Source organism: Notolabrus celidotus, chromosome 17 (genome assembly GCF_009762535.1).
Source record: "Notolabrus celidotus isolate fNotCel1 chromosome 17, fNotCel1.pri, whole genome shotgun sequence".
NCBI classification, from domain to species: domain Eukaryota; kingdom Metazoa; phylum Chordata; class Actinopteri; order Labriformes; family Labridae; genus Notolabrus; species Notolabrus celidotus.
The window spans coordinates 5,013,845-5,035,731 of record NC_048288.1 but is presented as its reverse complement, the minus strand read 5'-3'; the positions used below and the strand labels follow the sequence as shown (position 1 = coordinate 5,035,731).

General features: G+C 39.8%; 1 protein-coding gene across 2 annotated transcripts in view; it reads left to right on the top strand.

The window, feature by feature from the left end:
• hnf4g (hepatocyte nuclear factor 4, gamma) overlaps nucleotides 1-12,978 on the top strand; it is a 30,563-nt gene extending 17,585 nt beyond the window's left edge. For both annotated transcript variants that reach the window (XM_034706645.1, XM_034706644.1), the window contains exons 4-11: nucleotides 432-538; nucleotides 670-819; nucleotides 1,144-1,231; nucleotides 5,370-5,522; nucleotides 7,958-8,007; nucleotides 8,144-8,330; nucleotides 11,627-11,746; nucleotides 12,165-12,978. In XM_034706645.1, the coding sequence (XP_034562536.1) occupies nucleotides 432-538; nucleotides 670-819; nucleotides 1,144-1,231; nucleotides 5,370-5,522; nucleotides 7,958-8,007; nucleotides 8,144-8,330; nucleotides 11,627-11,746; nucleotides 12,165-12,286 (977 nt within the window). In that variant the 3' untranslated portion in view covers nucleotides 12,287-12,978. The remainder of the gene's footprint in view (nucleotides 1-431; nucleotides 539-669; nucleotides 820-1,143; nucleotides 1,232-5,369; nucleotides 5,523-7,957; nucleotides 8,008-8,143; nucleotides 8,331-11,626; nucleotides 11,747-12,164) is intronic.
• Nucleotides 12,979-21,887: the final 8,909 nt, after the last annotated feature.

Below are 21,887 nucleotides of genomic sequence, written 5' to 3'. Positions count from 1 at the left end.
TGAAACCTCCTTCAAGATGGTTAAAATTGTCTCGGCTGTAAAATGTGTGATTACTTAGGGAGTGTGTGTGTGTGTGTGTGTGTGTTTTTATGAGGGGTATAACCTTGGCACATTGCTTTATGACACATAATCATGTGTTATTCAAACATGTTGTTCAGGATTGTTACTGGTTAACGTTTGACTCGCCTTGCTGATGGCAGCCTGTATGACTATTTTCCTAAATATTAACCGCCGTTCTATCTGCTGTCACTGTTTCGTTTTGGCCTTTCTTCTGACACTTGAGTAAACTACACAGACATTCAATGCTTTCAGGATGACTCCTGTTTAAAATGTTACTTAAAAGTAAATAAGAGGTGTTGCCTCTGCCTTGTTCCTTTTTATTGCTCTTTGCGTTTCCCACACACTAACTTCAGCTGTCTGTTTTATTGCAGCCGTACAGAACGAGAGAGATCGGATCAGCTCCCGGAGAAGTATCTCTGACTCCCAAGACCTGCCAACCATCACTATTCTGGCCCAAGCTGAATCCCTCTCCCAACAGGTATTACATCCAATAATAAAGCCCAGTGTTTAACTTATATTTTGTTTTATATGAGCTGGTTTCAGCTTCAGAAGCACATTCAAATCCACAGATTGTGACCCAGGGAGGTTTTCTTTTCTGTCTCCCTTTAGATCACGACTCCTGTTGGAATAGGCAACATATCAGAGCAGAAATCAGCCACTGCTGGTGACATCTGTGATTCAATGAGACAACAGTTATTGGTGTTGGTAGAGTGGGCCAAATATATTCCTGCCTTTGGAGAGCTGCCTCTGGATGACCAGGTAACAGGGCTGTAATGCATGCTTTTAAAAAACATGATAAATCAGGCTACGCTTTGTTTCCTGACAGCTATTTTGAAATGTCTTTGACTATGGGGTGTGACTTAGCTTGTTGATCTAACAGAGAGCATATTTTTTCAAAACCCATGTATTTGAAGCAGTGATTGAGTGTTAAAGACTGTACTTAACATTTGAACACAGAGACTAAACGCAGGCCGAGGCTCTAAAAGTAAACTTCTCTGCAGGTCGATCGATGTTGGTGTGCTGGAGTGAGGTCAAAAGGGGGGAAGCACTGTTGCATTGTCTCTCATGTGTGTTTGTCTACAGGTCAGCTTGCTCAGGGCTCACGCCGGTGAACACCTCTTGCTCGGGGTTGCCAAAAGGTCAATGCCATATAAGGACTTCCTGCTTTTAGGTGAGAACTGACCACTAGAAGGCCTCTCTAATTTCTTTGTGTTGCAATCAGGAGGTTCAGCACTGAAGTGTGAAGACTGATCAAATGTTGTTTTAGCTGAGAATGATTAACTAAAGGTTTCTGTGTCTCTGGGACTTCAAAAGCGACTCTCGTAATTGTAAACAGCATTACTCATGACTGGGGCACGGAGCAACAACATACTGTAGATCCTTTAACTGCAGACACACAGTCGGACTCGTGCAGAGACCTTAAGAGGGGCAGGTGCTCAAAGAGTTAAATAGACGACAACAATGATTCACATTCATCCATAAATCCATTTAAAAACAATTCATTGCAAACTATTTGATGAGTTATTAATGGAATCAATCAATTGTTTAGTCATTTGTAAAACAAAAACTTCTTTGTGTTGGATCCAGCTTCTTTAATGTGAGGATTTGCTGCTTTTCTTTGTCATTTCTTATAAAATATGAAGAGTTTAGGGGATTCTGATTGATATTCATAAAAGTGAAGACATCTGAGGGCATCAGTTTTTTGCTCTTAGAAATGGGAACGATCACAATTTCCATCATATCATCATATAAATAATGAAAAAAAAGGTTATTTCAGCCTTACACAGAATCAGCATTGAAATAACATAAACTGACATCAATTTCAGAACATTTTCTTTTTGCTTTACTGTCCTCTCTTCATGAGGTATTTCTGCACATGTACATTGCACAGTGGGCTGTTAATGACATCATAATCTATCTTGAGCAGCTTTAATTGGAACTCTAGATTTAGAAAAGGCTTAGATTAAAACATTGCAAGCCTATCTTTCTTCTGGAACATATTTTATCACAAGGAAAGTTTTCTGATCAACTGAAATATTACTTCTCTTACTGTTTAACCAAACTATTAACATAACCACTACAAGTACAACTAATATCATTACAACCAGTCATAAATGATGCACACATTGAGGGTGACACTGTTCGCTCTTGAAGTATCTGATATTCAACCACATAAGATTAAGTATATGTTGCTAGTCTGTGTTGTTTAAAATAAGTCCAGGGACCCACAAGAATGAGTTACAATAGTAGGCTCCAGAAGTCTCTAGGAAGGGCCTAAAAAAGATCACCTTTGACATAGGCAAATATATGGTTGATAGTGACAGCTGACGTCTCTGTCAATACTCAGAACAAGGCGTTCGTAAATGGAGTCAAATAGCAGCTAACTTGAAACTTGTGTTGAAGAGTCCATATATGTGTATGTTTGAAGGACACCCTCATTCTAATTTGAGTGCACCTTCATAGTATTTAAGCCAGAACGTGGAGACGGAAGGGAGGCGACTTCATCTGGCCCGGTCGTCCTCCAAGCAGTCGCGATGCTTGTTACTGATGCTGATGCTGTTTGATTGTAATAAATCGAATTACTATTCAAGCTGGCCAGTGTCACAAGGTTCATTCTACATCTGCACATCACGGGCTGTTAAGACACGACACTCTAACATTCCGGTATGTGATTGGTAGATGATAAGAAAGTAATAGAAAACATACAGAGCATAGAGCACGGTGTGCCACACACACTCTTCTTTCTTTACCTTCTTTCCTCTGTCTTCCAAATCAACTTTATTCATGTTTAATTTGAGTTCATTTGATTAGGACAATGCACCTTAATCAACATTTCAACAGTACCCAGAGGAAAATGTTACTGCTCAAGGCTTTCTCTTCTAAGTCTCTGGAGACAAAATTGAGATTCTCACTTCAGCTTCATTCAAGTTTCAAATTGTTCTCATTGTTTCTCATTAGTTTCTCCTAAAATTCACTAGGAGAAAAAGTTGAGACCATGACATGAGTCTTATTTGAGACTTAAATGAGAGATCTCATTAATGGCTCATTTTCTTCTCTTTTTTTAAATATATTTTTAGCCTTTTTGCCTTTATTTGAGAGGACAGCTGAAGAGAGACAGGAAATGTGGAGAGTAGAGAGCGGGGAAGGACATGCAGGAAATGGTCGACTGGCCGGTAATTGAACCCGCTACCCCTGTGACAAGGACTGTAGCCTCTGTATGTGGGGCACTTAGACCGCTAGGCCACCAGCACCCAAAAGAATCCACCCCTTTAATTGTAATAATCTGGCTAAACCTGGTCGGCCCTTTTGCGGCCCGCATTTGAAATAAATGGTCTGTCATACCTGGTATGAAATCTCTATCTGTTGCAGTTTCTCTCAAATCCACTAAATCTTTGTGAAGTTGTTTTGTTCCAAACAGACTTGTAAAGGAATGACCATATTGTGAAGTCAAAGAAGAGATCATTTCACATCTAAATAGCTGATCTTGCAAGTGGTTCAAATGTTTTAATGAGAATTGTAAGTTTGTGGACAGTTACATTGAAATGTTAATTTTGCAGGGCACTATAAATGTTCCTGAAAAGATGAGCTCAGGCTCTTTCTTTGCTCCATCTGAGCTCAACTTGAGACACAAAAACTGAGTCTGACAAAAACAAATGGATGAGGTTAGATTGAGACAATTGAGAGAGCTCCCTGATTTCTCCACCTGAGCTCAAAAGGAGTCACAACACTTGAGAAATACCTGAGAATTATTTCAAATTCTGACCAGATCTCCTTTTGAACTGAAAGGGAGACTAAGCTGAGACTTTTTGTAACTTTTTTTCTGGAGGCAAGAATGAGAAACAGGAGACATCAGCTATAGTCTCATTTTGCTTTCAAACAGATCTCATTGTTGTCTAGGAGACATAAATGAAACACTTTTGAGATCTCCTCTCCAAATATCTTTTCCTATGGGTATGCCTCAATGTAAATATGCTGGACACTACACAAACTGACTTACAAACAGATTTTACTTATAAAACGTACACTTTTGTGACTCTATAAAAACAGCATGGAAGGTGAGACCAAAGCCCCGGTAACAGGCATCAAATGAGGAAAAAGACTATTCATGCGTTCATGCCTAGTTTGTTTTTAACCAATGTTTAAGGTTTTTCTTTTTTAAAGGCACCGTAGTTTTCAAGCTTCCTAATGTGAGCTGGTGGTTTGTTCCAGGACTGTGTGCCTCTGACATACACTACCATTTGGCTGAATTCGGTTTTACACCTCGGTACATCACAGTCTCCTCTTGTTTGTGCTCTAGTATTTATCATAGTGTTTTTTTTTTAAATATAAATTTGGATATAACACTTCACACACAACACAGTTGATCCAAAGGGCTTTACAGCAAACACAATGAGGAAAACAAAGAGCAAATGAAATAAAAACAACACAAACAGAGGAAGAGAGAGAGAAAGCAGAGTGAGAGAGCAAAATTAAAATTAAAACAGCAATGACAAGAATAACAGGAATGACAAATAACAGTGCAGTGACCATGATCATAGTAGGAGTGCTCCTATAACTATTTCTGGATGATGATAACAACAACAACAAAAACAACAACAATGGCAACAACCATTAACATTATCATCATAACCACCATCATCCCAATCATCATCACTATCAATGTCAATACCCTCATTATCACAATAGTAATGGGAGAGAAGTAAAGCTGCTGTAATATGACTTGACGCCACACTCTGAGCTCATTTTGACTTTGGATCATCAAATGAGGAAACACAGTTAGTTTTCTGCTGCCCATTAAGAAACAAGAGGCAGGAGGGCACAAGGAGTTACGTTATGTTTTGTTTTGTGTTGACATGCTGCATGTGCACATGAAAATACATGAAATATTAAATGCAAGTTACTATTAATGGAGTTGCAAACACTCACCGACAGTGTTAGATATTCCCTTTCATGTAAAGTAGTTATCCTTCTGCTTCAGTACGCCACCGATGACCTCAAGTGAGAGGTTATCATGTGACGCTTTTTTCAATAGGGGCAATAAACAAGCATTCAAAACTGACCCTTTAAAATAAAAAATAAAAACATGTATCAATGAATAAGTAAATAAATAAGAGGTGCTTTGGATGCCAGGGCTAAGCACCCTTAGCTGTAGCTCCCCCTCTGCATGTGCCTGCACACAACACTTACATTCACAGAGAACTGAATTATTACACCAGCTCTCTACCTCACCTACACACCCACATACCTTTCACTCCTTGTCAATTTTTCTCTATACAACATCTAACCCACATCACCCTCTGTGTCTGCAGGTAATGGTTGTGTGATACACAGGAACAGCCCTGAACCAGAGATCTGTCGAGTAGCCAACAGAGTGCTGGACGAGCTGGTTCAGCCCTTCCAGGATATTCAGATCGACGAGAACGAGTACGCTGCACTCAAGGCCATTGTCTTCTTTGACCCAGGTAACAAACAAATAAACAAATAAATAAGTGAAGTAAATAAGCTATCAGTTTATTCAGCCTGTGTGGATTCTTGTTTTTTTACCCTTGACCTCTTCATGAAGGAACTCTAGTCTTTTTTTACATTTAGTAAAAATCAAAGTGAAGTATTTTTGAAGAAGTAGAGCAATAAGGCTTAAAGTTATTAAAACTACATGAGCACAAGCTTTAATTAAAGTTGTGAGTAAATTAAGGGTGTGGTGGGTTGAAGATCATAAGGCCTTGGATTTACTCGTCTATGTTCACTTGAAGAGGAAAATCTCCCACAGGACCTCGAAGTAAAACTGATAAACAAATTCCTTTAATCCACAGTTTTTGTTGTGATTGTCACTAGGCCTGGACCCAAATGCAGAACTCAGGCAAGCTGGATTGTGAAAATACAAGTGTTTTATTTAGAGTGAACTCCGTTTTAATGGCGCCGTGGGTAACGAGCGGAGCAGTCCCTCTTTCCAGTGTCCTTCCACAGAGGCTAACTGGAGCTCAGGCAAAGGCAGGCAGGTTCAGCAGCAGACAGGGAAGCGATCAGCACGAGAGTGGGAAGCATGCACGGCAAACTCTGAATCAAGATGAAAACACACAAGGACGTCAGCTTGACACACACAAAGACAAGCAAAACAAAAACATGTTTGAGGAGCCACGGACTCAGTGTACCACTGAAAACTGAAGTACGATCTGGCAACGAGTAGGAGAGAATCCGGAGTCTTTATAGGAGAGGGTTGATTATTGAGTGGCTTCACCTGGTGCTGCATGCAGAATGGAAACCCCGCCCACATTCACCCACAAGACACAAACAAGGGGAAGAGACACAGAAGGAGGAGCAACAGACAGGGAAATGACAAAACACACACACACAAAGAGGGAGAGGAGAGGGCTGCCATGATGAGGATCATGACATTTTTGTTAAACAATCTTACTGGATGATTCAAAGTCAAGTTTTCCTAAACAATGAACTATACTACGGTAAAGAAACCATGTGGCTTGGTCCTTAATTGATCCTCAACTGTCTGCCTTAGTCTCAACCTACCGCAACACTAAAGAGCTCTCTCAAACGTAACTTGGCCCTTACAAAGGGGTTAGTATCAGAAGAGTCAATGAAGCTGAGGCGATATCATCAACTGGTTATCTAACTCTTGTTTTAAAGCCAAAAATTCAGCCTTTTGACTGTTTCCATCTTTAATTTATTTATTTTAGGGATGCACAATATGAATATCCTATACCAGAGGTTCCAAAAGTGTTGGTAGGGACCCCCTGGGGGTTTGCGAGACACAAAAATGGGGGTCGTGAGATGTCTTCCAGAACATTTCTTTTAAAAAGGTAACCAAAAATAGTACATCTTCAAAAATATATCAACAAAAATAGTCTCTAAACTTGAAATAAAACCTTGAAAATAGAAAATGTTATTAGTTTTCTGCCTTTCTTTGTTTCCAGATGACTCCTAAGTTTAGGGTTAGTGAACAGTTAATTATCAAAAGCATCAGTAGCAGCAGGTTCATTCATAACGGCACAGGAAACACAGACACATGCTCATATATAGGTAGGGTCATTTTCACATTAAATCACTTTGAGGGACAGTGAGGGTCGTTAATCTTTGGCACCTTCATTTTGGGGGTCGCAGGCTGAAAAGTTTGGGAAAACCTGTCCCATAACAACAAGGTCAGCTTTTTTTGTTTGATATTTTTTACTTTAAAATGTTTAGTTAATGCAAACCTGGGGGCAAAAGAGTTAGAGTTTAGTGCATAAAAATCCACTTATATTGATATAATACACTTCTCAATTCTAACTGAACTCACAGCTGTTTGCACACAAAAACAAAGAACAGTTCTGACTCTTTAATTGTAATTTATTTGTATGTTTTTCCTTCATACCACTCTTTTACACTCTCATGGGAGAGACATTTTAAAAAATATATATTTCATTTAAATATAGATAAAAATGAAGAGAATAAAAACAAAGAAAGAAACCTGATAGAACATTTTGCACATGAAGTTAAATGTTGGAAAACAAAAGTGTGAGTTGTAAAATATTGAAAGACAAGTTCTTTCATAATACCCTTTGCCATTTCTGCCAACATCCCTCTTTCCCCGACCGATCTCATCCATCTGGTTACATTCCCCCTAGTAGTGAGATCCAAATCCATCTCCTTGGCCTCGTGTGACCACCATGCCTGCCCCCGTCTCATGTTACCTGCTCCCCTTTTCTGTCCTCCTCACTAAATCCCCTCATTTTACCTTCCTGCCCCAGTTTGACCGTAATCACTCCATCAATTCCTCTCATGTCCTAAATACCATCCTTGAGCTTTCTTCTTTTTTTCCCCCTCACCCTCCTGTCCTTCAATCCATTCCTCCTCCCCTCCCCCCCTGTCATCCATCACCCACTTCTGCTCTTTGCTCCATGTGCAGATGCAAAGTCTTTGCGGGACCCGTCCAAGATCAAGACCATGCGTCTGCAGGTAGGCAGGATTTGACTCTCATAGATTTTTGTACATCAGCTTCTCTTTTTTAATCGTATTATTTTTACCAATAAACACTGTTCATGCATTTTTGTGTGCTTACATTGATGGATCTTGGCTTGGTGTGTGCTCCCAGGTTCAGATGAGTCTGGAGGACTACATTAACGACCGTCAGTACGACTCCAGGGGTCGTTTCGGAGAGCTGTTACTCCTGCTGCCCACCCTGCAGAGCATCACCTGGCAGATGATCGAACAGCTTCAGTTCATTAAGCTCTGCGGCCTGGCCAAGATAGACAACCTGCTGCATGAGATGCTGCTGGGAGGTGAGACTGCACCTGTGTCTGAGCTTGTAAACCTGCAGTAGAGAAAAAGCTGACCTACAGCAAAACCAGCGTGTGCTTCAATTATCTGTGTTAAATGTGCCGGACTGTAAGTGAAGCGGTGTAAAAACAAGAAGTACACATCTTCTGCAAAGTTTTCCTGGAAGAATACTTCAAATAAGAAGTTAGAGATTTGCAGGAATATTGTAAAACTTTGTATAAACAACAAACATTTATTATGCAAAGCCGGAATAGACAACTTTCTACATGAGATGCTGCTCGCTGACACCTGCAAACAAACCTAAATGTGTCTGAAAAAGGAGGCCTGTAGTTAAAGGTAAAACGCATCAGAGGTATTCTGAGCAGGGCCATGACAGGCAGCGTGAGCAGAGGATGAGGCGTGAAAATAAAGCATTGACTCATCTCCAAAAGTGTCTTCCATTTTTCGCCATATAAGCTAAAAACAACCCGCAACTTTGACAACCTGACTTAGAAGCACGGGTACAGAAAGAACTGTGTGTGTGTTTTCTTTCTCTTGCATCCTGGGAAATAAAATACACATAACAAAAAGCCTGCAATTCAACATGGTTGAGATAATATTATATTTAGCAACGTGAATGTGCTGAAAACTAGTCGAGCTAACAAACAAATACTCTTCTGTGTTTAAAGTTGAAGAAGAAGAAGTTTACTAAACATCTGCAAAATTACAGTCAAAGATGTCTTTCTACATCTTATTAGAATAGAAAATTCATCGCCTTATTTTTATATTTGAATTTAATTCAATGAATTGCTTTAGTTAGTGAATCTCACTACAGAGCTGTCAGCATTAAATTCACAGCTCTTAGAATTTGCAAAAGAAATAAATGGACTCAAGTCAACACATTTTTAATGCCTGAGCTCAAAGAAAGGCAACATTACATTTGTAAAGCTCAAGTCAGTCAATGATTATAAAGAGATAAATAGATTCATTTTCAAGTGATGAGTGGGAAAACAGCAACAATTTTTTTTTTCCATGACAAGGATTTCATAGGAAATAAGAAAATAACTTTATTTTGTGTGAATTACTGGTCAATACTGGCTGACTGATGAAGGCCTGTCAAATAGTTTGGAATTCACAAATTGCAGTAGCTAAAAAATCCATCCATCCGTTATCTTGACCACTTAGCCTGTTGGAGGTCACGGGGGGGCTGGAGTCAATACCAGCTGACTTGGGTGGAAGGCAGGGTACATTCTGGAAAGGTTGCCAACCTATCAGAGGGCAAACATGGAGAGACAGACAACCATTCACACACACACACACACACACACACACTCACACCTACGGGCAATTTACTGACCAATTAACCTGGTGAGCATGTTTTTGGACTGTGAGAGGAAGCCGGAGCACCTGGAGAAAACCCACGCATGCACGGAGAGAACATGCAAACTCCACACAGAGAGGCACCTGCCTGACCAGCGAAAACATAAAACTAGTAACTTGCTACTAACTTAATTAATGGAGCACTTAGCAAAATGGATCACACAGGTCATGACGCCACAAGTCCAGCAACGATTAAGAAATAACACAAAATTCACAAAGTGTTGGAGATTATGTGGAGTTGATAAAGCCGACCATTTCCACGTGTTCTGGGGTTGTCCCTCCATTGGTAGCTACTTGCAGGAGCTTAAGAAGTGTATGGATAAAATACTGAAGGTAAACCTTCCACATACATTTGAGGTATTATACTTGGGGAAATTGGACATCAATTTTACAAGATTTGGGGATAGATATATTTATAGAATAATGCTGATTGCAAGCAAAAAAGCAATTACTAGAAAATGGAGGACGAATGAAGCACCCAAGGTTGAGGACTGGGTTGAGGTAATACACAATATATATGTGATGGAAAAATTAACTTTTTCTTTGAGACTGGAGTCGGATAAATTTAAAAGAATTTGGGAAAACTGGATGGAGTACAGAAAACCAATTAGGTCAGATTTTATCTGAGATGTCAATTGTGGAAAAGAAACCCTAGTTCATAGCTACAGAAGTTGGAATGTTTTGTTTCTTTTGAGTTTATTTATTTATTTCATTTGACCTTTTACTATATTCGCTACACTGTTATCATAGTGAAATTCTGTAAGCCGAACTGGCTAAAATACATGGCTGAATGTAAATACCCACTATGTCCTGGGCATAATTTTATTTGTGTACATGGAAAGGTACGGTCATTTTAATTTGATTTAAAGTAAAATACTGAGGAAGTCATGTTTAAGCTAAAAATAATGCATTTGTAAAAGAAGATAGAATAAAAAACACTCAGTCATTGTGTACCAACTGTATGTAGAATATACGGTATAATGTTCAATAAAAAGAAAATTTAAAAAAAGAAAGAAAAAGAAATAACACATAATTCAGGAAACTAGACTTAAAGAGCTTTTGGCGCCCCCTGTGGGTGAAACAGTACCTCTTACCTCCTTGCTGATTTTGCCTGTATGTGTTTCTGTAGTGTTTTCTATCACAAATCTCATCCTGTGTTATTTTAACACTCTGGTGTATCACTCATCTTAAATATTTGCAACAGAAAATGTGCAAAAAGGCAGATTTGCTTTTGTTTGACTGACACCTACCCCTGCCAGAGTTTCTATACATTATGAAAAACTGTAAAGAAATAATCACTCCTGTTCCAGATGGTCTTGTTTGCTTTTGTTAGTCATATAGAAGAACATTTATTGAGTTTTGTCTGTTCTGTAACCCGCTTAAATTTCCTCACAGGAGCTTTAAAATTTAAAATTCAGGTCAAATCAGGAGTTCTCTAATAAAAGTGTTTAAGAAGGAATTCAAAAGACATCAGTGACTCAGCTGACCTGATCTCCTGTTGCAGACAACATATCTGCTGTTGAGGTGGTTATTGATGTGTGTCTAACATGAGTCTGGTCCTGCTGGAGGTTTCTGCCTGTTAAAGGAAGTTTGTCCTTGCCACTGTTACTTGCTAAATGCTGCAAAGTGCTCTGCTCATGGTGGATTAAGATGAGATCAGACTGAGTCCTGTCTGTAAAATGGGACTGGATCTTATCCGGTCTTGATGTTGGGTCTTTGTTAATAATAGAACATAGAGTACGGTCTAGACCTGCTCTGTTTGGAAAGAGTGTGAGGATAATGTTTGTTGGGATTTGGCGCTACATAAATAAAGACTTGTTTATAGAAAATAAATCTTTGGGTCCGTGGCCCTTAGAGGAGTATGAAAAGGACAATGAAATAAGCAACGAGGAAAATGATTCTGCTTCAGTATAAAATAATTTTCTTGTAATGTGTTCAGGCCTGACGTCAGACCCCGCACACCCGCACCACTCAGCACACACACAGCTGGCCCAGGACCCTCTGACTGGACACACACTGGTCATCAGCGCCATGCCTGTCGCTCACACTCCTCTGATAGGTAAGAGACACACACCTATCATGCAATCGTAAATTACTCAAACAAGCAAAACCCTCTGCAGCTAGCACACGCAGGAGACGCAGATGCAGGATGCAGCTGTGTTTCCATTAAGTGATACTTTGAAAAAGGCTTTCTGAATGTGGAAAACTATAAACACGTATCCTTTACAAGAACTGATGGGAATTGGCTGCATTTCATTCTTTTACTTAAAATAAAAAATGCATTTGGCAGTATTACATCCCCTAATGACCGCTGAAGATTTACAGGAACTCTACCTATAAACAAGGATTATAGATGTTAGATAACCCAGAGACTTAAGAGGAAACATTTCATAGAAAATAAACATTCAACCTTATTTTATCTTTTTCTTTGCAAAAATAAAATTAACATTTCTCTAACTCTGCTTTCCTTCCTGCAGCCTCTCCAGACACTCCCATCCCATCGCCCCCTCAGGGTGCTGCCGCGGAGAAGTACCAACCTTTTCCCCAGCCCCTCTGTCCTCCAACCAGCCCGCCGTCCTCCACGCAGACAGACCCCTGAGCTCAGTGGGATCAGTTTCTGTGTCTCTGCTCTCTGTGGTTAGTCTTTACCCTGGTTGTTGCAATAACCGGGGCGTAATTAAAGTTGCTGTGTGCGGCACTTTCAAACTTCAATATGTCACTTTTTAAATTCACTGAGCTAATGAAACACCACACTTCACTTCAACAGAACATTCTGTGGTCTCTGAACTGTTTTACAACTTAGCACCTTGGTTAGTCACACGCTTTAATGACAGTAAGGCATACACTTTTGGAAATCTAAATGTAAAATACAGTATTGGTCAGTTGAATAGATATTACAATCTTCTATATTTACATTGTTGGAATGAATATTTTATGAACTGGACTTCTCCTGTATTTACACTCTATGACAGAGGAGCGTTAAATGGAGAGACCTGAAGGTGTGTAGAATTACAGATAAATTTAAGAACACTCATGGTTAACTTTCAGCAAATTACAGCACAGCATCGAACGGAAAATCAATATATATTTTAAAATGTGCTTCAGTGGAACTTCTTACACCTGTCAACTGATCCAAGTAAGGATGTGGTTGGCCATTGATCAGGAATCTAAAGTTTTGTTCTCTCTTTATTAAAAACATCCTCAGTGTTGTTTACTGATGCTTTCACTATCACTTCTCTCTCTTACTCCCCTCTATCTGTCTTTCCAGACCCAACTCGGTCAAGGCATGATGGCTGTCTAACATGAGTCTGGTTCTGCCTGAGGTTTCTGCCTGTTAAAAGGAAGTTTGTCCTCACCACTGTAACTAGCTAAATACTGCGATGTGCAATGCTCATGATGGATTAAGGTGGGGTCAGACTGAGTCTTACCCTGTCTTGGTGTTGGGTCTCTGTTCATAATTTGACATAGAGTGGTCTAGACCTCCTATGTTTGTAAAAGCGTCTTGAGATAACGTTTGTTGTGATTTGGCGCTATGCAAATAAAGATTGATTGATTGATTGATTTCAGAGAGTAACACTAAATGTGTTAACACAGACTTTATTTTATACTTACAGACAGATAAGTGGTGTTTGCTGATTTGCTTTTAACACTGAGTCATGAAAACGTAAACAGACAAAACACAATATAATGCTGTGATATGGTTCCGTGCTGAAATCCACATGAAAAATTCTGATATATCATTTATAAATATTTTGTACAGACCTCATGTTGAATGCAAACAATGTTGATAAACTTACTGTAAATAGTAAAACTGATGAGAGGAAATATCTGTTTGATTCTTTTTTTTATTGTCTTGCTTTAATACATTTTAAATCAAGCTGTTTGCTTTTATTTTGATACCATGTAAATGTGTTAATTTATCAAATTCATGATTAAAACACTTGGAATATTATTTGAGTCCTCTTTTATGAACTGACTGAATGTGTGTTATGAAAAATGCAAACACCGACACTCACAGTCACAGTATGGTTTATAGCCGTAGCACCCTCCTGCTGTGGAGAAAGGGACTACATGAGGATGTAGTACATGTAAAGTACTTGTATTGTATGCACTGTTAGATGAGTGTGCATTCATTCATTTCTTTAAAGAAAGAAAAGAAAACAAAGCTTTCTGTCCGATCAGAAATCATCATCTCTTCTGCCGCAGTATATATAATCAGAGAATAATGCTAAACAAAGGAAATAGTCATTTTTTCATATTTGATCTATATGGATGGACACACAAAGACTAACTGACAGAATGTATTTCAATACATCTTCCTCACATGCAAGAACACAGTGTGGTTTGTCCATTACCTCCTTTATAGAAGTCATCATGCTCTCCTGCAGCTCCATTGGTCAGGGCTATACAGATTGTACTCACAGCTTTATTGGCGAGCTATTGAGACCGCAGTGCCAGACGATGCTGCTCATCTAAAATCAAACTAGTGTCCTCGGAGAAAACACACACATCCCAAAGCCAAAGCAGAGCGTGAGATCATAATTTGAACTAAAACTGAGCTATACGGGACTGACTGTACTTTGAAATCTCTTGTTTTGTTTGTGGCCGAGCACATATAATCATTTCTTGGGGTTTATGTGTGTGTGTGTGTGTGTGTGTGTGTGTGTGTGTGTGTGTGTGTGTGTGTGTGTGTGTGTGTGTGTGTGGATGAGATGGGGGATAAAACTGAGAGCTCTTATTCTCTGTATATTGTTGTGTGACTCAGAGAAAACACTCAGGTTATTTATGGCAGAGGAGATGATGCGGTCCAGAATCAACATGGCCAAATCCTCCTATCAACTCCATAATGGACAAGCTACCTGGCTCAGGTCAAAACAACATCACCCACGATGGGAGGATGTGTGTATGCATATATACTGTATGTGTGTGCAGGCGTCTGTCTACCATTTATTTATAATCTGTGCGAGTGCATGTGTGTACACCTCTATGTTGTGTGTGATTTTTGGGAGGTGTGTGCACGTGTGTGTACCCAGAGAGCTTTAATCAAAGGCCCATGGAGAGGAGATGTGGGGGCCCGGTCTGCTTCTTTTTTTCCTCCCGCAGATAAAACTGTGTGTTAGCATGCCAGTCACATATCTCATCTGAGACGCACCACTCTGCTCCCCGCACCTCACCGCTGCCCACACTGACAGCACCCTATTACACAGCAGTGTGACGCTCGCTGCACCTGAGGGGGACGATGAGGGGGAGAAATAGAGGGATGAAGAGAAAGATGATGGAGGAAACAAGGATGGACAGGAATATGATTTAGCTTTTGGCCTTTAATATATAGTTGCATTTAAGTTCGAACCTTTTTTTTTTTTTTAGCAAACCAAGAAGATTGTATTTACGATGAGATCTATCTACAGTCTTAGATTGTCTCAACTCACCTGTTAAATAAAAGCACTTAAGCAGGTGTGTTTTAACTGAGCAATCAGGGTTGAGCACCTCTGATTTACATATTTCTTAATACTGAAAATTAGAATTAAAGATCTCTAAAATTGAATCTGATTTTAAAGAAACTTTTTCACTTTATTGTGGCCATCTGAGCCCAAAATAACCAATCCTTTCATCCATTGATTTATCTGTCCACTCCACACTCCAGCTGCCTTTATTTCTCCTTCAGCCACTAGATGGCAGTATAAGTCTGTGCTTTCACAACACACAAATTGGCCCTTGATGGCAGGTATCAGTGTAAGCTGCCCTTCCACTGTCATTACATGTCAAAATAATACAAAAATAAATGAGAAATGTTACAAAGAAAAATATTTCATCAAAGTTTTTTAATCCAAAGTGCATCTCTCACTCTCTTGATTGCAGCATTAAGGAATAAGGATAGCATAGTGAGTGCTGTGTAGGTTTTTTTTTTCAAATGTTGTCAATAAAAGTCAGAAACATTAAATACGGCGTGCCGGTTGGCCTAAGGGTTGATGTGTGCACCATATACTAAGGTACAGTCCTCATTGCAGCGGTTGCAGGTTGGACTCCCAGCCACGACCCTTTGCTGCACATCATCCCACACTCCCTGCTCTCCACCTTTTATTCCTGTTCAGCTGTCTCATCTAATAAAGGAGAAAATATGAGAAAAAATACTTTAAAATATTTGTAAAATTCAAGAAACACTCAAATTCAGACGTTCCTTTATGTTAATTTTGCAGAAAGGCATGTTAATCTGCGGAACACACACATGAAGGCAGAGAATGATCGTAAGGAATATGTCTTTAAGTGTGTTTTCGTAGTTTTAATATAACTGCATGCAACCGTTTCTAAACTATTTGAATGTCTCAAAAGTAAGACTCAATCATTGAAAATCAACACACGTGTATGCTCCACACCACACAGGTGGGTATTGTTACAGTCTGAAATGAATGGCATGTGTCAGCGATCCCAGATTAAAGCCGGAGATTGCAGACTATCATTCCTCACCAGTGCGTTTACCCATAATTCCCCTCTGTCTCCAACATATCCGATGATTCCTCCTCTAGAAGACAGGGTGAGGCCGTACGAATCTCTGCCTCCAACTCTGGAATGAATTTAAAACCCCTCCTGAGTGATTTTCGGTGTCCTGCGACTCTGTGAGAGTGTGTGTGTGTGTGTGTATCATGCATGTGTGGTTTCTGATTATACCCCAGCATGGGTGAAAGCAAGAAACTACAGTGACAGCTTCATTTCCAAAGCTGAGTTCACATAAATGAGGGATTAAAGCAGGCAAGCAAGGGGGTTAGGGCTCACCTTGGCCTTCAATGACAGCTTCCCCTCCTTAAGATCCGGCTCTCCTCTCTCAGAGTCTACAGCTTGATTTTGGTTACATCTTTTCTGTCTTCACTTGCTGTTTAGGTTATCTGTTTTGTCTTACCACAGCTCATTTACCTGCAGAGATACACACACACACACACATACAGAGGCACACACACATAGATACAGATTTTGAAAACGCATACTGCACTCTAAACACACACAGTGATTTACACAATCCCAGGGAGCTGGGTTGCCCTCTATATAATGATGATGGGGAACAGGTTAGGGCAATGAAAATAGGGGTTAGGGCCAGGGTAGAGAGAGAGAGAGAGAGAGAGAGAGAGAGAGAGAGAGTGTGTGTGTGTGTGTGTGTGTGTGTGTGTGTGCATGCGTGTTTGGGGGTACATTAGGGAAATGAAAAAGAGGGAGGACCCCTGATGGCTTCTAAGATGCAGACTTGTTAGAATAAAGGAATATAAAGAAGACAGGAGACAGAGGAGATGACAGGGTGGGTGATAAGATGAGTAGTGCAGTAATGAAAACGGTCCTCTGTACCCCGAGATTACGCTGGGAATGAGATTGGAGAGAGGGAGAGAGAGAGAGAGAGAGAGAGAGAGAGAGAGTGAGAGACAGACAGGAGATGTGGAAATGGGGGAGCAGGGGGTAAATGAATGGAGAAAGATGGAGGCTAATTTATGATGAACTATGGCGACAATCAGGAGCAGACGTGGGACTGGTGTGGAAGGAAAACACGTAGAAGAAGAGGAGGAAGAGAAGAGGTATTACGACTCAGGACGAAGCAGCCCTACTCTGAATGATAAGTGTCTCACGCGCTGCGGGTTATGGGAAGTTCACACAAACAAATGACTCCCATTTGCCGGAGGCGAGGGACACAATTGAGAAAGAAGGGGGCGAGAGAGAAAAGGAGGAGAAGAAGTGAGAGAGAGAGGAGGGAGAGGACTAAATACTAGAGCTATGATTTCAAATAACTCCATCTGCATTGAGGAAATGCTTACCTTTTTACCTCTCTAATGTCTTCACAGGTAAACAGAAGCACCTTCAATCCAGAGAATATTAGGAACCCTGTAGTGAGGTGCAGTAAAATCTGTGCTTGGTGCCTTAAATTACAGGGCAGCCATGGACCTTGGTCAATAACACTAAATGTATTGCAAATTGTAGCATGTAGGTGGGCTATGTTTTGCACCATAAGAGGTGATATCAAGCAGTAATAAGGGTGCATGAGTGCTGCCCTTATTTAAACACTAAGCAGCATGGTATCAGAACAAAGTAAGGTCGGATTCCTCTCATGGAAAATGCCTTCACGGGGGTGGTTTTCAACCATGTGATGCTCATTCTACCCAAACAAGAGGCTGATTTTGTCTCACGCCCACTCTTCTTGTTAAAGGTGTATTTTTATAGTTACATTAAATGTATTAGTGTTTGGTTTAAATGACAGCCTTCACACACAAAGAGACCTCCTGCTTGGGAGCATTGAGCTGCAGACTCAATACTTTGATAGGATTGGATACACTGGATAATGCTAGAGTCCAACCTGCGACCTTCAGATTGTGAAGCTGCTAGTTTATTGAAATTATTAGCATTCGGCACATAAGACTTTCACCATATTTGTGGTATTTATTTGGGTATTTAACCTTGAAGACATCTGCTTTTTACAGTTAACACAGGCTGATTTTGTCCTCAATTTCAGTGGTATTTCGTCATAAATCAAAGAACTTAATTTAGAATTTCCAGCGGATTTTAGAAACAAAATAAAATGTAACAATGGAAATGTATCTTATGTCATCTGGATTTTCTGTTCCTTTTCTGGTTTCCATTTGTATGTTTGTAATATCACTTCAGCAGGCTTTGGTATAGTAGAAAAAGACGGTCTGTATGGAGAGCAAAAGCAGGCAGAACGCAGTCCGACGTATTGGTAACCCAGCTCCCATCGTCAGTACTCTGACAACAATCAATCAACCTCGATGAACAGATAGTAGTATCAGCTGATGTAGATAAAAAATATATACACTTGAGCATTAGTACTACTAGACGTAATTTCACGACAGCCAGTTGTTGTTTAAATTGATTAAATTGATTGTAATAAAATCCAACCTTAGAATAAGTAAATGCACTTTGTAAAAGTTGTTTTCTGCTCCCCTTCCCTTAAAGACAGACCAGGACAAGTTTTCATTTCTACTTCTTACAAATTTGCATCATCGTGTTTTCATGTCAGCGAACCTAAGACCCTTTAATTACACATTAAATTACAAGTTACAGGTTTATTTCTTCAAATCGTACCACTAAGGCAGAGAGTAGCTTATCTGTGACTAAACTACAGTGAAACTCAGATTCACAAGAAACAGATGAACAGGTCCAGACAAACCTAAGACTTGTTACTCACACAGAAAACAAAATAAATTGTCTCCCTTTCTCCAGTTTATACCACTGTTATAAGCCAGAGTGGAGCCACTGCATAACATGCTATATACTGTGAAACTGAGACTCACCAAAAACATATGAACAGGTCCAGACAAAGCTAACACCCCTTGATTAGACATGTTCATCTGTAGAACTTAGTTCCTTTTTCAGTTTATAGCACTGTTATAAGCCAGAGTGAAGCTGCTGCGTTACCTTAATGCTTACAGTGAAACTGAGACTGCTCAGAAGCAGATGAATGGGAGCTACTCTGGGGGATGTGATGAACTTAGACGTTTGTATTGTTTGCTTCCCTTTTGATCTGAATGATGATGAAGAAGGAAGTCGAAGCTTGAAGACGCTTACCACAAATAGCTGGCTACATCAGGAATACAGAGAAATCGTCAGTTGCTCCCAGAGGCATGCGATTATGGGAAACGTGATGGGTTCCAGGATTGATCTCATATTTAATCAGACATGTCTTTGAACAAAAGGGTTAACTTCATGGTTGAAGTAGAATATGAGTCAAGAAAATGACCAAAGTCAGTGAACATTATCACAGAAAAGTTAATATCTGTACACAGCTATTCATCAACAATCGATCAAATTATTGTTTAAACCTTTAATCTGTATGAAAGCAGTCACCCCAGCTTTGCAAATTATGGCTGTCAATGCTGAAATTGAATAGATTCCAACATACCATGCATTCGGCTTAAGGCAATATTTGTGCAGTGGTGTTTCATGTCACATCCCTGCAGATAAAACACAGTCGTAGAAATGGTTTGGTTTCAGGCCCAGAAACACAAAGAGGAAGAGCTTCTGACCATTTCTGTGTTTGACAATCAGGGAGGAATCCATCACTGAGGGGCAGGAGATGACGATCCCTCCAGTGACAGTCACATCAATAATCAATGAAGGGATAATGCAGTCACATGACATGTTGTGTCTTTAGTTATTGTTGACCCTCCGTTTTCCTGAACAGGAGAGGATTCCGCTTTCTCTCTTCCTATCTTCATTCCTATACGTACCTGTTGACCTCGATAGCTGGATGCAATACGTTCAAGAATATCCCCTCCAAGTTTTCAAGAGGCATTATGGGATGTACAGGAAGTGGAAAAAGGAAAGAGGTACAAGTGAAAGAAAGCAAGATTAAACTTCAAAAAGAGTGTGCGCACCATAAAACAAAGGATGATACTAGATACATTAACACAATCACATCTTAAATGTATGAATAAAGAAAAATGTAAATGATAATCTCGGGGTGGACTAGGAATGCATAGCACACATTAGTATGCTGAAGGAAATTTGTGTAACCACCAGAGCGAATCAGGGCCTTGCTGAGTAAATGAAGTTTAATCATAAAGCAGAGAAAAAAAGATCTTAACCCACCTGAAGAAGATCAGTAGAATTAGACAATAGCACCTTTTATCTACAGTTCACAACACTGTTGGAGCTCCATTTTGAATTTTATCATCAGAAACAAACCAAGTGTAAATAATTTGCCTTTTATAGCCGAGGCAAGGCGTTTCATTTCCAAAACAGCTCCGGATATAATTATTTTACCCCGAAATTAGAACTGAGCTCGCTTTAAAAGGTACAAAGGAACTCACTGTTAGCGTGTAATTAATTTCATATTACTATTTACCTTTACGTCAGTTAATTATTATCTCTATAGATGTGTGTGCTACACACATACAAACCGTCACACACTAGACCCAGACAACCTTCAATATACACAGAGAGACACTGGTGGTAAAAAGTGTGAATTTTACACACATGACTTCCTGTCCTAATCAAGGGCTTTCTCAACTCCTATCTGAAAGACACACATGACTGGCTCCTTCAGCGGATACCTACACACCGTGGATGTGTGTGATGAAACTGTGAGCGAATGTGTGTATGCGTGCTCGCAGGGGCTAACCAAACCCAGCAGTGGAGTGGTAAAGGGTATTAGGGTGCAATTGTGAAAAGATTGCAAAAAGTGACATCCTTAATAGAGAAAGATTACTATGTGCAACATCACTTTGATTTGGGCTGCATACATTTCCCTCACACAGACGGGCTTCTGGACAGCTCTGAGCGCTCCAGACGGATCCTTCAGCCTTTGTGTTTGTGTGTGCAAATGCAAATGTAGGTTAACACGCAGGTATGCATTTGAAAGCAAGAGGAGGAGATACAAATTCAAATGTCCTTTTTAGACCATCGTTTGTGACTGATGCATTTGTTCAACCTGTCAGGATTCATTTAGAACGTTTACTCTGACTGTTTTATTCACCTTTCTGATTTGAAATTATAAACTGCCCATAAATCTACACTGAGACAACACGTGAGCTTTTAAAGTCTGGATGTTTTGTTGATTTAACACAGTGGACGGTGAGGAAAGGAAAACAGTGAAAGTTGTAGTTTGTTTAGCTGTAAAAGTGTAACATCAGTAAACACATGCGGCATGAAATTACACCTGGGCAGCTGTCGAAAAAAATAAATACACTTAAATATCTCTGCTGGACGGTTGAACGATCTACTATGAGTATTCTGTTTTAGGCAAACTATATTATAAATGTATTAAATATTTAAATATTGATTAGAGGCTCCAGTACTGATACCTACTTACTGTTTAATGCAGGTCTGGATCACTTCTGTTGTGAGGGTCAGATCTACAGCCTTTGGTCTTTTGCAGTTCTTTCATGAGCTTGTGTGTTTTTGACTTTGCACTGTTTCTGCATCTGCAGCACATTTGCTGTTAAAAGGTTTTGCAATACCATATGACAGGACACGACAGGATACAATAGGATACAATAGGATACCATTTCATAGACTGTTTAAAACATGGATGCAATCTCAGTGACTCCACCCACTGCACGTGTGTTTGAATCTGCAGGTTCTTCTGAGTTTTAAGCACATATACTGATATGAATTGTTTGGTTTGCATGGACTAAATAAAACATGGACGAAGGTTTCTGAAGCAGAGTTCAGAAGCCCAACAGTCACCATATTGTCAATGAAACCTG